General features: G+C 43.2%; 1 protein-coding gene across 1 annotated transcript; it reads right to left on the bottom strand.

The window, feature by feature from the left end:
• Positions 1-11,773: 11,773 nt before the first annotated feature.
• LOC118078675 (enhancer of rudimentary homolog) lies at positions 11,774-16,789 on the bottom strand. The gene has a single exon (XM_035102632.2). It carries the CDS (start codon positions 12,450-12,452, stop codon positions 12,141-12,143), a length of 312 nt encoding a protein of 103 aa, XP_034958523.2. The 5' UTR covers positions 12,453-16,789; the 3' UTR covers positions 11,774-12,140.
• Positions 16,790-17,026: the final 237 nt, after the last annotated feature.

The raw sequence follows: 17,026 nt of genomic DNA, 5'->3' as shown, positions 1-17,026 counted from the left end.
GGAAAACGATGAAAATAGCCCACCCCAATGCCATAGCACAGTGCTTCTCAAACAGTGGACTGGAGGAACCACCAGTGGGGCTTGTTCCTGAGGCACTTTCAGGTGGGCCTCAGCACCACAGCCTGAACTCCTTGCATGCTGAGTCAAGGGGGCTTGAGATGAGGAAGAGAAAGAAGGGCTGCCTCCTTCAAGGGGAAAGGACCAGAGGAGGTGTTAAAAGTGGAATAAAAGTTAATATTTGTTATTAATAATACAAGCACTGCCCCCGAGGAAGGATTTGTTCTGAAACACATTCAGCCGGGGATAAATTTCATCTCAAGCACCTCGATTTCTCCCTTTTTAAAAAAACCTTCCATTGGTACTTCCCCAGTTTCGTGGTACATACTGTTGCACGCTACCTCAATCTCCAAGCAGTGCATGATTTCATGTTTCCTTTTGGGAATGAGGCACAGCAGAGACTGTGGCGTCTTTGTGATATATGGTTTATTTACACATACATACAACCTGAGCCTGCAATGGAGGGATTCGCAGCATTAACACTTCAAAAGGGTCTCGTTTCTCTCATAGCCGCAGCCTTGAATTCAAGCTGAAATCAGCTAGGGCTTTTCTCTTTGCTTTTCCAGCCTGCAGCTATTTCTTCTAGGTCCTCTGTGCTCACTTTTTGTCTTTCTATCTAACAGACAGTTGTGGGAAGGAGACTCACCCACTTGCCCTCTGGCACACAGCCATTCCTTTGTTTCCCTTAATGGCCCATCTCCCAGGCAATCACCTCATGAGGAAGCTAGCCTGATTTATATTTTAACACTTGCTAGGGTTATAGGGATTACAAATCTGGCACCCACAAACTTTTTGGTGTGCTTGTCTTCACTCCAAGCCCTACTGCAAATCCATATTTTCAGTTTACTTGTACTTGTACTTCTGATATACATACCAGTATTTGAGAGAGAAGAACTGACCATATAAATATTTGAATATTCCAAGGTGGATGGATTTTCTTCTTCCTAATATGTTATTTTAATAATGAAATGATGATAATATATTGATTCATAGCCTAAAAACAAGCAATCATTTCTGGATGGGAAGAGAGGAAGAAAGAGCAGCTGTTTGAAGAGAGCCTTATTCCCTGTATACATGGTTGTGAACTGCCCTCTGCTGGTAAAGATGATAAAATATCTATTTCCCAATATAGAATATTTCTTCCCCTTGGTCCCTCAGACTACAGTAATGGATTGAGGAAGCTTTGCCTAAATGAAACAAGATTCCAATAAAGCAGCTTTGCATGCTTATGGCCAGAGATTCAATTCATGTTGTGGAAGAGCACTGCCAGGCAGAATACACTCTGTATTTGACATGTGACTAAAGTCTCTCCCTCCCTGTTTGTTTTTTTAATGGGGAAAAATATTGTGTATGAAGCATCTGTATGTGAGAATGTACCCACATGCTGCTTGTGTCACATACTATCTTCAGAAACACCACATACACACATATCCATTCTTCCACCTTCAAGATCTCTGGCCAATGTGCAAACTCAGTCTATCAAATCCTTTAGGACACACCTCATGCTTTTAGCAAAGAAGACCAAACAACAGATTGCTTTAGATATGTTCTTGACCTGCCTTAGTAAAGCTCTTTGATGAGAAAGGCATCCCTTCCTAAGCAACTAGTGTCACATGCTGTTCCTCCTGACAGGGCCAGAAACCTCCCCACCTTCAGGACTCTCTTGATAATTACCGGTACTTGAAGTACTTATATTTATGCATGCATGCATGCATTTTCATCATTATAAATAGTACTGATCAGAGTAAGGAAGGAATGCACATTTGGTCTACAGTGATAGAGATCCATGGCAGAGCAGGGATTTGAACCAAGATCTCCCCTATCCCAGTATAAACAAGGGAGGTTGACTTCACTCCCTGATGTGGTGAAGCACCAGGTGAGAGGGACTGTAGAACCATCTTATGGTATTAGATTTCCTAACTCCAGTGTATGCCTTGTTTGGTTTGGTATCTGGTCTTGGGTCAGAGGGAGCTAGTATTAGCAGTTGCCACCTTATAAAGCAGGCATCCCCAAACTTCGGCCCTCCAGATGTTTTGGACTACAATTCCCATCATCCCTGACCCCTGTCCTCTTAGCTAGGGATCATGGGAGTTGTAGGCCAAAACATCTGGAGGGCCGCAGTTTGGGGATGCCTGTTATAAAGTATGAAGTCTTGTCTTTCCCACAGCATCTGTGATGGATGCTTTTCTGTTTCTGAACCTTGTCTTCTTGAGGCTCTTGATGGGACATGGCAAGGAAGGAAGAGTTCTGAGAGCCTTAGGCCACGGTCACACCATACATTGAAAGAACTGCAATACCACTTTTAACATCTTCCCCCAAAGCATCCTGGGAGCTGTAGTTTCTTAATGGTGCTGATAGTTGTTGGGCAACCCCTATTCCCTATTCCCTACCCCTGAGCTACATTTCTCAGAGTGGTTTAACAATAAATCTGTCTGCACAAGGAATTTTGAGAATTGTAGCTCTGTGAGGGGATATAGCACCTTTAACAAGCTCCCAGAATTGCTTTGGGAAAGTCATGACTGTTTAAAGTGGTATCGCAGTACACTTTAAATTAAAGGTAGATGTAGCCTTACAGTGCAAGCCAAACAAGCCCTGTTGAATTCAATAGGACTGACTCCCAGATATATCCAGAATTGTTGTCCCATGACCTCTGAAAACAAGGGCTAGTTGCTGGGCTGACTCACCCATGTGGCAAGGTGAGGTGACTGCCTCAGGCAGCAGGATCCACAGAGGCAGCAGATCTATCCTCCAAGGAATACATTGCCCGCTGCCACTGCCATGGTAGCAGTGATGGTTGTGGCACACTACTGTACTTGGAGGTCGGATCTGCCGCCTCCTCAGCAACTCCCTGCCCTGCCCTGCCACCTCCACAGCAGCCTGGCTTCAGGTAGGAGGTGCTACTGGTCTACTCCCATCTCTACGAAGAAAAGAACAGGGGCTTACCCTCTGGGGTGTCCTGGGCTCTACACCCAGCATGATTCAGAATGGAGGCCCTTTTCCCTCACGGTGGCTTTTGATTACCACTTCAGCCACTGGGTAAGGTTAATTTGATTCCCCCCTTGTTCCCAATGTAGATCTTTATTCCCTCACCTTGTTTCTGGTGTAGATCTTCACTTACCCTTTCTTTCCTGGTTTGGTGGGGGGCGCATTTTGTGGTTTGCCTCAGACAGGGGGCAAAATGCATTGAGCCAGCGCTGGGACAGGATAACCCAGGGACATCCCTACTGTAGACATGGAAGACCAAGAACACAAAACATTCTCACCAGCAGAGCTGAGGCTTGCGTTATTGAGGCTGGCTCTTTCTCAGACTTGCAGCCTGCCAGATTTCTCACAGGTAATTGTGTATTCATATAAGGCCAGTGCACAGTCTGATCTGCACAAATGCACCAGCTCATAGTCCTCTAACAGAACAATATGGCTTTTAAGTTCATTCAGTAATCTGCTGCAGAAGCTTTACACATTCTAGCTTGGTTCTGCTAGGAACCCTGCCAAGGAAAGCTGTGAGAAAAGGCACTGATGCAACTGCTTTCACATCCGCCTTGTCCAGCCCATCCCAAGATAGCCACACCCTTATTTGAGATTTTGTTTGCTCACATTCATTTGATCTTCCTGCAGAGCAAGCTTACTGTTTGCTAGTACCACTCTGTCTGTTTCCACCACCCACCATCTGGCAAGTGGCATGTTTCTAAAGATTTATTGTGATCCTACAGAACCTATTTTCAAAAGATAGAAGTCTATCCAAGGAGGATGCAGAATCACAAAACAGTTATTTCTTACAAATTACTGCAATTTTTGCTTAGCATGCAAGTTAGCTGTAAGAACATAAACGTCTTGCTGGGTCAAGCCATTGGACCATCTAGACCAGTAAATCTGCTGATACTGGCTCTGGCAGTATATTTTTGATCCTTTTTTCTATATTTTACATACAATTTTGTGTACATTTTATATTTTTGTATAAATGATACAGACACCAGTGGTTCCTGGTCCAGAAATTATGCAGACAGCAGGTTCTGGATGGAGTAATCAAGAGAGTACCTTCTCCAGTATTGCTTTACCCATCTATTAAGATCTGGGGATGCCCTGCTTGCCACCTCAACCTTATCAACATTTGGTGGTCTTCCATGTTGTCCTCGTTTAGATGCAAGGTGACAACCTTCTCCTTCACCCATGCCTCTGAAATGTAACCAGCCTTCTTTCTGAGACTGCTCCATTGTATATATTGTCATTGTGTTGCTAATGTTATGTTTTATTGTTTTTCTGTACTGTTATCCATTCTGCGTTCCCATTCGGAGGATGGACAAGTTATAAGTATGAGAAAACACATACATAACATGATAGCAGTGTGTGCTGTGACTGATTTTGTCCACTGGGTGTTGGTTCTTCAAAACCAGGGGTGGCCAACTCCCAAGAGACTGCGATCTACTCACAGAGTTAAAAACTGGCAGTGATCTACCCCCTTTTTTTGTGTTCAGGTCAAAGTTGTTGAGCTTCTTTTTAGGAAGGAGGAAGGTCTATTGGGGGGGTTCGGGTCAAAGTTGTTGAGTTTTTTCAGGGAGGAGGTAAATGTTGAGCTTTTTTAAGGAGAGCCACAGTTGTTCAGCTTCTTTGAGGGAAGCCAATGATCTACCAGTGACCTACCGCAGACATCCAGTGATCTACTGGTAGATCACGATCTACAGTACCTGTTGGACATGCCTGTTCAAAAATATTCTCACCTTGTGTCTTGACTAGGGTGAATAATATTTGGTGTTAAATTCTATTACCCATACACATATTTTGCTATCAGTTTGAACTTAACAATGTTGTTGTTTTTATTTTAAAAGTTATCTGCAGAGTTCAATGTGTTAATAGTCAGACTTAACAAGAGTGCAAATTGGATCAGCTGACACCTTTCTGGGATGGGGAAACTGCTGCCCTCCATCCAGATAGTCACTCCTAACTCCCATGAGTCCCAGCCACCATGGGATGATGGGTTTTGTAGTCCAACAACATCTAGAGGAGTGCAGGTTCTCCATCCCCTTGGACAGTTGGTTAATAGCTATTTGTGATACTATGAAAACATACAAGTTTCCTAAAAAATAAAAAAATTCCTTCAGTAGCACCTTAAAGACCAACTAAGTTTTTATTTTGGTATGAGCTTTCGTGTGCATGCACACTTCTTCAGGTACATGTGCATGCACACGAAAGCTCATACCAATATAAAAACTTAGTTGGTCTTTAAGGTGCTACTGAAGGGATTTTTTTATTTTGCTTCGACTCAGACCAACACGGCTACCTACCTGTAACAAGTTTTCTACAGTTCTTGGTCAAGCAGGTGGTAAAAATAAAGATTCTGTTAAAAGCTGTTTATTCAGATTTGTCAGCCTGTATCAGCTCTGATCTTGTCCCCAGGAATAAGAGATATTGTGCATAAATTGCTGCTCCAGAGAGTAGCACCCAAACCAATGGATTGAAATTCAAGAAAGGAGATTGCAACTAAATACTGTATTAGAATGAACTTTCTGATAGTTACAGCTGTTTGACAGTGGAATGGTGATAGACTCTCCTTCACTGAAGGTTTTAAAACAGAATTTGGATAGCCATCTATCAGGGATTATTTCATTGCGATTTCTGCGTTGTTGGGGCTTGGACCAATGACCCTTGGGCCCTGCACAACTCTACAATTCAGTTTTATTAATCTCTCTCTTACACTCTCACACACTCACTGTTTCACCTTTCATGTTTTGTTAGTTTATTAAAGGTGCATACCGTACTGACTGGACAGGATTCAGTATTTTCCATAGAAATCTGATAGAAAGATATAACATTGTAATTGTACCCCAAAGAAATCACACTTATTATGCCAAACAGTTCAAAGAAGCATTGCTTTGGAACAAGTAGTTTTTTTACCTCAGGCGCAGGCGTTAGCTTAGAGGGAGTTAATAATGTCTGATCTGCCACAGCATCTTTCATTCATACATCTTAAAGCATTTTTCCAAGCCTCAATTAAGCTTTACATCATCTCCATGATGTAAGCAGTGTCATTTACATGACTGACGAGAAGTTGAAAGGAGAACGAAGGGGTGAGGTTACCATTTTCCAAGGAGGCTGCCTGCATTCAAAGTTAGTTGTTAATCTTTCCTTAAGTACTGGATGCAGAAGTACCCTGGTTATTAAAACAGTGCTTCCCAATTGTTTCAATTGTGAAGGAAATGAACAATTTTCTGTCTTTTTTTCCAAAGCTATCCACCTCTCCCGTGGGCTGTGTAAAAACTTGGCTCCTCAGCAAGTATTTCTGGCCCTTTAATTATGGTTGGACTGATTGCTTCCTTTTGAGGGTGACTGTGTCCAGTACTTGAAGAGATAAGAATGGCAGGAGCTGTTAACATTCAGTACTTTGGAGGGTGGGGGGGAGACAGGACATGCCTTTTATGAATATCATGGAGGCAAAATGGATTGACCTTTATGGAGTCCCACAGGAACTGCGCTCAGAAGATCTTTCCAGACAAGCAGGTTTCAGTGCAATAGGTAAAGGTAAAGGTACCCCTGACCTTTAGGTCCAGTTGTGGATGACTCTGGGGTTGCAGCGCTTATCTCGCACTATAGGCCGAAGGAGCCGGCATTTGTCCGCAGACAGCTTCCGTGTCATGTGGCCAGCATGACTAAGCTGTTTCTGGTGAACCAGAGCAGCGCACGGAAACGCCGTTTACCTTCGCGCCGGAGCAGTACCTATTTATCTACTTGCACTTTGACGTGCTTTCGAACTGCTAGGTTGGCAGGAGCTGGGACCAAGCAACGGGAGCTCACCCCATCGCGGGGATTTGAACCGCCGGCCTTCTGATCAGCAAGCCCTAGGCTCTGTGGTTTAACCCACAGCACCACCAGCGTCCCTTTCAGCGCAATAGTTGACTATTTGTTGCATCTGGTCCAGGTCCTTCCATTGAATATTATATTTGCCTAGCATAGCATGCCCTGCATGTTGTTCCTTCAGAAATGAGGGAGTGCACCCACGGCTGCAACAATGCTTCATCTGCCCCAGCTGCAACAAAACATGTCTTTCTCATAGCGGTCTCTACAACCACAGCAGGCGCTGTAACCTTCCAACAGTTTGACTTCACTCCCAAAGGTACACTCCTTCATTATCTCCCGAGACAGACAGATGCCAACCAAGCATTTAATACTTTTTTATTATTATGTAAAATTTAGAAGCTTTGAGGGAGGTGTCATGGGTGTTTTTATAAATTGCTTTGGGATGTTTCATGGGCAGCAATTAATAAATAAAACAAATGAAAGAAACAGATGTTAACTTAAAGGAAGTCTAGGGCTTCTGGGTGTTGATGTGGAAAACAATATAATTATTGCTGTCATTCCTATGTTCTCACAAAATGCCAGATCCTCCCTTCAAATAACTAGGTCTCTGCGCGTGCACCTGAATATTTCCTACACACCTATAGCTGTAGTATCCAGACAATAGTATTTGTTTGTATTGCTGTTATTAAGTCTTTAAATGCTAGAAAGATATGTATTGCATTCTGTCAACAAACGTGTCTCTGAAACTATTATCAAATCCCCATTTACATACATTTGAACCAAAGGCTAAAGAAGCATATACATTTAAAAACATTAACTAGCCGTTTTGTTCATTATAGTTACATTCATCATTTACATCTGGCTGCTGCCAAATCCTGCTTTGATGTTTTCATAAAGATCTTCCAACTTACTCCATTTCTAAAAGTTTTCAACTCTTTCCTGTTGTTTGAATATGCCAGAGTTTGTTCCACATTTCAACAGGAGTATGATTGTATATCTAGGTGTTATCTTCTTTTATACCATGTTATTGCTGTTGTTTTGGCTTTTAACCATGCAGACAACCATGCTTGTCGTGTAATTTACATCTGAGTCTCTATTTTGGTGCATTTAAATCTCAGTGTAGACAATACTAAGGTAGGTGGACCAAGGGTTAGCCCCAAATTCCGTTCCGTAGCATCTGTTTAACGTCAACATGTGCTAGGAATGCAGAGGAGGACCTGCAGCTCTTGCAACAGAGGTGTGGGGGGGGGATATGGGACTGACAGAGCCAGAGTGGGAGTGGGATGAGGAGTGGTTTAATTGCCAGGAAAAACAAGGAAGATTACCACAACTTGACATCCTAGCCCCCCAGCTATACAAGATCCCCCCCAACTACACAAACAATGAGATAGAGGAAGATCAGAATGACACAACACTTCCTGTTTCTCTCCCATGAGGCAAAGTGAGAAATACCCATGAGAATTGATGAAAGCCAGGATTTTACGAGAGGCTGGTTAAGATTCCCAGCCAAGCACACACACACACACAACACTAAAGTTACAGCAGAGATCAATATACTTAAAATATCCCCAGATCTTCTCCCAGCCAAAATCCAGAGTTCAGCTGCATTCCGATACCGTGTGCTCCATTGACATTCATGCAAACGTTATGCATTTTTAAATGCTTTTTTGGAGAGAAAAAAGGAAAACAAAACAAAAACATTAAATTACATGAAACGAGACCTGAATTAGAAACAACACGAAGTGTTCTGTCTGAACAAAATTTAAAAATTCCTTCAATAGCACCTTAAAGACCAACTAAGTTTTTATTTTGGTATGAGCTTTCGTGTGCATGCACACTTCTTCAGATACAGTGGTACCTCTACTTACGAATTTAATGCGTTCCGAACACACATTTGTAAGTCGAAAAAATTTGTAAGTCGAATCCCATAGGAATGCATTGGGAGAAAAAATTCATAAGTCGAAGCAACCCTATCTAAAAATTCGTAAGTAGAAAAAATCCTATCTAAACCGCACCCAAGATGGCAGACGGAGCTCCATTTGTAAGTAGAAAAATTCGTAAGTAGAGTTATTTGTACGTAGAGGTACTACTGAAACAGAAGTAACCAGACCCTTATGTATATTCAGAGGGTGGGGTTTGATTTTACATTTTGGAATTGAAGTTGGTCAAGCGCCATCTGCCCAGGGGTTTGAAAACTTCTAGAAACAACCTGTGCCAACAAGATGGGTCATTATATTTTACTATCTCTGTGCCCAATCATGTAGAGAAAAAAGACCCATCCTAGATAATATTCAAAGGAACGGGGAACTTGTCTAGAATCTAGCAATCTTCTCTCTGCTGTATAGAAGAGGAGCCTGTAAATTATAGCTTTCTGGTATTACTGGACTTATAAACACAGCTGAAACCACTTGGATCAAGCACAGGGAAGATGAACCACGCAATGCAGATCAACCCAGGAGGCGGTGGGTGTATTACTGCTGTCAGTGCTGTGTGGAACTTGCAGAGAGGTGATGCTTTCAAATTGCATCAATAGAAGTCGACTCTGGGGTTCCGGAACTGTGGTGCAGCAGACACTCCTGCAAACAGCGTGCAAGGGACCAACCTAGTTTGATCATGTGTCATAAATAGTGTGCAATGTGTCCTCGTATTGTCTAACATCAGGTTCAAAGGAGGTACACCCACTACTTATCTGGAGCTGTATGCTGAAGTCTGATTCATTCCTCAGAAGAAGAAATGTGCAAAAACAACATACACTGTAAATGCTCAACCGGATGATCAGACTGGTTCTTCAGCCTGCCCCAGCTTGCAGGAGCCAGTCGGGGTATTAGGTCCAAGTGAGCAGAGCAGAAAATAGCCATTATTTGGGATTTAAGGAAGAAGCTCTCATCTTAGCCTTCTGGCATCACAGGATTATTCATCAACACAATTCTTCAACCCTGCCTTTCTCATCCTTCATGAAATTTTACACAGGCATGTAAGACACACAGAAAGCCAAATTTCCCCTAAGGACAGCCAGTTGTTGGTCAGGAGACTGAATTGTGGGCCCTGGCAAGACAACCTTGTTTTCCAGGTTTATAACATCTAATGGTTTTTTATTATTATTATTTGTTTTACTGCTACTTCACCATTCTTTTCTATTGCTGTTGCTTTATTACCTTTTTATGTTTTACTGTTGGGTGTGAAAGGCCCTGAAAATTGCCACTGAAGGGTAGTATGCATTTAAAAGAACAATCAAGGTGTAATCATATTCTTGTTCCCAGTTTCAGTTGTAATGAAAATGGTTCTCTTCTGCAATGTGTGTGAGAGTGAAAAGAATTCTACACTTTTTATTTGGGGATTTTGCATCTAATGGCCCAAACAAAAGCTGGTAAACCAAGTAATGAGGAATCCTAGGTACTTCCGTATAGTTAAAGCTATGGTTTTCCCAGTAGTGATGTATGGAAGTGAGAGCTGGACCATAAAGAAGGCTGATCGCCGAAGAATTGATGCTTTTGAATTATGGTGCTGGAGGAGACTCTTGAGAGTCCCATGGACTGCAAGAAGATCAAACCTATCCATTCTTAAGGAAATCAGCCCTGAGTGCTCCCTGGAAGGACAGATCGTGAAGCTGAAGCTCCAATACTTTGGCCACCTCATGAGAAGAGAAGAATCCTTGGAAAAGACCCTGATGTCCCGGCGCCGTGGTGTGCCGGATCCTCCGGCGCCCTCCCGCCCCGTTCCGGCACCCTCCCACCCTGTTTCCCAGAGCGGTGGGAGGGTGGGTGCCGCGCATCGCGCGGGTACAACAGGCGCTGCTGCGCGGCAGGTGGGCGGGCCTGGACTGCAATAAGATCAAACCTATCCATTCTTAAAGAAATCAGCCCTGAGTGCTCACTGGAAGGACAGATCCTGAAGCTGAGGCTCCAATACTTTGGCCACCTCATGAGAAGAGAAGACTCCCTGGAAAAGACCTTGATGTTGGGAAAGATGGAGGGCACAAGGAGAAGGGGACGACAGAGGACGAGATGGTTGGACAGTGTTCTCGAAGCTACGAACATGAGTTTGACCATGTTCAAACTCAGACAGGAGTGCTTGGCGTGCTCTGGTCCATGGGGTCACGAAGAGTCGGACACGACTAAATGACTAAACAACAACATGTACTTCAAGGAAGTTTTATTACTGTTGATCAGGGAGTGTTCTGCTTTCTCATTCCAGAAAGACAAAGCACCATCTCCAATGCTTCTCTGGGTGACCTACTGCAAAGGACATTTCCCCCTCTGACACAAATACTTAAGTTGATGACCTACCTGTTGCCTTGCAGGACATCTTCAGAAGAAGATAAGGCGCTGCTAAGGAGTAAACCCTACACAAATCCAGAGTGGAGGCCCTAAGATGGCTGGATGGTGTTTGGTATGCAGCTAAGCTGGTACCAAATGTATTGCTCTTCTTTCTTTTGGACCACGTCACTGAAGTCGAGAGGGGGGTCTTGCCATTTGGGCATCCCAGGACCTCCATGCACACTTTTCAGGCCGTTCCCCAAGGAGGCACAGCAGACACAGTGCTGTCTTCATTATATATGGTTGACGCATATATACAACCTAGATTCAGGTAGGTAGCCATGTTGGTCTGATGCAGTCGAAATGAATTTAAAAATTGTCCAGTAGCACTTTAGAGACCAACTAAGTTTGTTTTGGGTATAAACTTTTCTGAAGAAGTGTGCATGCACACAAAAGCTTATACCCAGAACAAACTTAGTTGGTCTCTAAGGTGCTACTGGACATTTTTTAAATTTTTAAATTTATTTCGCATATATACAACCTGAGCCTACGATGCAGGGGTTCACAGCATTGGCACCCCAAGAGGGCCTTGTTTCTCCCATAGCCACAGCCTTGGATTCAAACAGAAATCAACCATCACGCTCTGCCCCTCTCTCCAGCTTGCTGACCCCTTTTTCTTTATCTAAAGAGTATTTATTTTATTCTTCACCGTGACTGCCTCCAAGAAATAACAATGGAAAAAACCCCAAAGGGGAGTACATACAGCGACTGTGGTAAAGCAGAATTGAACAATCCTGGGAGTGAGGAACGAAAGTAGAACTGTCTAAGCAACGACAATTAAACTAAAAGACTTGCGGAAGGCATATCCTTTCTTCTTTTTTAAAACTGAGAAAGTCCCTTGGAATTCTAACAGATTTTGTCTCAGATACAGGCTAACAAGAATGAACAGAAGGACTACAATACAAAACTTTCACTACAGAACGCTGTACACACCTGTTGTCAAAACCCTTCCCTCAAAACCCCATTTAACCATGGTGTCTATTTGCTTGCTTGTTGAGCTTGTCTGCGGAGAAGGACATAGATCTTCTCCTTTATCCAGTCTTTATTGTATGGCTGGTATGTCTGAGTATCAGCACGATAAACAAGGCAGCTGAGGTCAGCCAAGCCATCAATGAAATCAAATAACTGGCTAATATATGTAATTGAAGGGCTGTTAGGATTCATTCTCTTCAGATGTTCTTCACACATTTTACAGACTCCTTCCATGCATTCATTCACAGATTCATAATCGGCATAAGTCCTGCCTTCTGGTCTTTTGGTAGGTTGAACAAGCAAAATTGTGAGAGACATGGCAACTCGTTCCGTTCGGCTCAGGCGCAAAGCACAAAACTCTCAACGTCTCATCGACCCAGCTTGCTGCCCTTTTCAACCTGAAACCTCCTTTCCTATAGCTCAATCTCAGCTTTAAATTCTGGCTTTTCTTTTTCTTACTCAGAGCTGGAGGAGGGGCACCACCTACCGGTACTTGGTTTTTGGCACAGAGCCTTTCTTAATGGCCCATTACATTTCCTTTGTTCTCTAAATGGCTCATCTCCCAGGCGATTAGCTCATGAAGAAACTAGCCTGGCTTATTTCGCTTTTAACATTTGGGTCCAGGGATTTAGTGTCTGGCACCAACAAACGCATTACACAGGGTGTCTGCCATCCACAAACTCGTAAGAATATATTGTCCATGGTGGGAATGAGGGCGTTATAAGATATCCCAACACATCATCATGGAAGTCTCCATGGTTGTCATTTTCACTGGATTTTTTCAATGCAGGAATCAGCAATTGTGTAAAGCTTCTTAGTTACAGCTCACGCCATAGGATTGATACACTTTGTGCAGACAGCTTATTAAATGAGTTCAACACCCACTTGCATTATAAAATTTATCATTCTCTCTGTTTCTTATTCAAGTCTTCTCTGTTACGTTTTTCACATTCAGTCTCAACAGAATATGACGTGGGTGTTTTATTTTTAACTACATAGTCACAGTGGCTGAGTCTGAGATGCTTTGTCTCTGTTGTTTGATACAAACTCTCTTCCCAGGTTCTCAGTGTGGTAGTTCATGAACTGAATTGCACGACTTACAGAAATACTCATAACTCCTCTTAGCTTTGTAATCATATGGGGGCAACTTTTTCAGGCCAGGCCACTGTAGAATAGGATTTGTTCTTGGGTAGAATGGGTGTTCTGATTTTTCTTCCTTTCGGTGTTGTTTACAATCAAATCCCATGGATCTTCCATTTTACACAGGTTAGCTGCAAGTCATTTCCAAGGCCTATCACAGCCTTTTCCCACCTGGTGCCCTCCAGATGTTTTGGACTACAACTCCCATCAGCCCCAGCCAGTGTGCTTGTTGGATCGATGGGAGTTATAGTCTAAAAAACATCTGAAGGTCACCAGGCTGGCAAAGGCTGGCCTACCAGGAAACAGTATAGGGAGTAAAGATTCTTTCACTTGTTGTTTCCAATAGGATGCTACCATAAGAACAGCGGGCCTGGCAGGCCATCTAGTACAACTCTCACAGTAGCCAACCAGATGTGTATGGAAAGCCTGCAAGCAGGACTTGAGCATAATAATAATAATAATAATAATAATAATAATAATTTATTATTTATATCCCACCCATCCGGCTGGGTTTCCCCAGCCACTCTGGGCAGCTTCCAACAGAAGTATTAAAATACAATAATGTATTAAACATTAAAAGCTTCCCTAAACAGGGCTGCCTTCAGATGTCCTCTGAAAGTCTGGTAGTTGTTTTTCTATTTGACATCTGGTGGGAGGGCGTTCCACAGGGTGGGTGCCACTACCGAGAAGGCCCTCTGCCTGGTTCCCTGTAACTTGGCTTCTCGCAGCAAAGGAACCGCCAAAAGGCCCTCGGCACTGGACCTCAGTGTCCGGGCAGAACAATGGAGGTGGAGACGCTCCTTCAAGTATACGCTCCCCTCCTGTGTTTTTCAACAACTGGCATTCACAAACATAATTACAGAGTTGGAAGGGAGCCTGAGGATCGCTAGCCCATGGGTAGGCAAACTAAGGCCCGGGAGCCGGAGCCGGCCCAATCGCCTTCTCAATCCGACCCGTGGATGGTTCGGGAAGCAGCATGTTTTTACATGAGTAGAATGTGTCCTTTTAAAATGCATCTCTGGGTTATTTGTGGGGCATAGGAATTTGTTCTCCCCCCCCAATATATATATATATAGTCCACCACCACCCCACAAGGTCTGAGGGACAGTGGACCGGCCCCCTGCTGAAAAAGTTTGCTGACCCCTGAATTCTAGCCCAATCCCCTGCACTGAAGGGATCCGCATCTGTCCCTCCATTACAGGGATCGAACTTGCAACCTTGGCATTGTGAGCAGCACGCTCTAAACAACTGAGCTACTATCTTCATGGTGTATTTCCGTGCGCTCTGGCACTCATCAGTGTCCCGTTGTGCCAGAACCGGTTTAGTCCTGCTGGCCACATGACCCCAAAAGCTGTCTGTGGACAAACGTCAGCTCCCTCGGCCTGAAAGTGAGATGAGCACCGCAACACCATAGGCACCTTCGTTTGGACTTAACCATCCAGGGGTCCTTTACCCTTTTTCTTTGTCTTTTTTAACCTGGTGAGTTCACTGCATTTTGTTAGAACTTGTCTAATGTATTTCCATATGGTTTGGTACAATTTTCTGATCAGGCCTTCTCATTCACTTAGTTGCCCATGGTCAAAGTATTTTCTAGTCACCTCGGAAGCATTGCTAAGCCACTTTCATCTGATATAGGGCATGTATGTATGTATGTATGTATGTATGTATGTATGTATGTATGTATGTATGTATGTAGTATAGTCCTATCCCACCTTTCCCCCATCATGGGATTCAAAAGCAGCATACTGTACACACACTTCCCATGTAGTTTCCCATCCAGACACTGACCGAACCCAGCTATTTATCTGCTTCACCATGTGCCCTCAGAGCATGCTCTGTAAGACTTTCGTGGTTTTAGATGTTTGTAGTTGTTGCAAATGCATTTCAGTGTTTTAATTGTTTTAAAATTTGTTTTTATTTTTAATTGTATTGCTTTAACAAGTTGATGTCTGCTGCCCAGGAAGGGCTGCATACAAATTTTAAGAAACAAATAATGGTTCTGATGAAACCTAAGATGCTGTCAAGGAAGCATGCACAACATGAAACTAAGCTTTAATTTCCTCCTGCAACTCGCATTGCGGCGTTTTATTACAAGGTGGCTGCTGTGAGCTCTTTTTTCCTGGACACTCTCGACTACTAGGTTGAACTCATTTTTCTTCTTCTTAGAAGATGCTGATATCATAATGGTCCTCAGTCCAAAGCTGTTGTTAGTTAGTTTGTTTTTCTTTTATAATGGCCACCCAGCATTTATGGCTTGTAAGTAGACTTAAATAAGATAAACCGCATAGGTAGCAGTGAAAGACTTAGCATGTCTCTAAACATTAGAAAAGCACCCCTTTTCAATTTGCGCATAACATTTTCCTGCTTTGCTAAGTGTTCTGGAACAGAACGCAACTGGTATCCATTCTAAACCATGCAGTTGTAGTAGTACTTCTCATAATCCATAGCTGCCAATCATTGTGTGCTGCCTTGCTGCCATCACAAAACTGTAATATGGGAGTGATGGAGATCATGTCTTTTATCTTTGTAAAGGCTGCTTGTCCCCAGACCATAGCTGCCAAGTTTTCCCTTTTCTCGCGAGGAAGCCTATTCAGCATAATGGAATTTCCCTTAAAAAAAGGGAGAACTTGGCAGCTATGCCCCAAACCCAGGAAGTGAATTTCACACTAGGTGGTTGCAATCAATGCCATTTTTGATCACTTTCGTCCCTGTGTTTCTCTTCCAGGACAAACCCCTTAACATTACGAACCTTTCCATATCTTGTAAAGGCTCTTTGCTAAAGAGATCTTCAAAAATGGCTGAATTGCTCCTTCTGAGTGCTCTTTGTGCTGCATTTGCAGATAATTGAAGAGCAAGTTCAAGTATTTTTTTATCCTACTCTTACTTGTCGTTAAAAAAAAACCTTCCTGAATGCCTTACAAAGATCAGTCCCTGCTCTCAAGCTTTCTAAGATTCACTACAAAAGGAAGAGATTGGAAGGGGGGAGGAACCAAAATTCCTTTTTTTCAATGGCTGTGGCAGCTGATTTTACTGTTTTGTGGAGTACAGGTTACCTGCTTCCAATCACTCCCAGTTTGGTTTATGCTCCCTCACCTGAGTCTTGATCAACTTAGATTGCCTTGCCACCTCTATGAAGGCTTAACTCTTCCATGAGTTGTATTCTCTCGGAAAGCTCCTTGTCTAGAATTCCAAGTACTAATCTTTGAAGCGTTCCTTTTTGTTTAACCAGTGAACTCAACAGTATTCAGCCTGTTAATTCAAGGCCTTAAGAAATGACTGAACCATTTCCCCAGACTTCTAAGCTCATAAAAAAAAACAGCCCTTCTCATAAACTGCATTCCTCGTGGGGATAATTCAGCCAGTACACCATCAGAGTCATACTCGTGGCCACTTTGGCAAAGTAAAGGATTTATAAACATTGGGGGCATACATAGCACATTGGATTGGACTTCTCTGCACTATTCCTACCTCTTTGTGGAACTTTGCAGCTAGGAAAAAGCAACCTCCCCCACCCCACCCCACCCCACCCAGGCCATGCTGCAGGTTTATCAATGGCAAAGGCTTATGGCGCAGTGAACTGTGCCATTGCCTTCGTAACTTGAGGATTCCATTGGTGGCCTGCACCGTTATGGAAAGATGAGGGGACTCAATAGGTTTATTGTCTCTAACCAGAACAGATATAGAACCCGTCTCCACCCAGATAGAAGCCCAAGTCAAATTTAGTGACAAATGGATGACACTATCCACACAGT

Source organism: Zootoca vivipara, chromosome 5, assembly GCF_963506605.1.
Source record: "Zootoca vivipara chromosome 5, rZooViv1.1, whole genome shotgun sequence".
Taxonomy (NCBI): Eukaryota; Metazoa; Chordata; class Lepidosauria; order Squamata; family Lacertidae; genus Zootoca; species Zootoca vivipara.
Note: the sequence above shows the minus strand (reverse complement) of the source record. Positions and strands in the feature narration are given on the sequence as shown.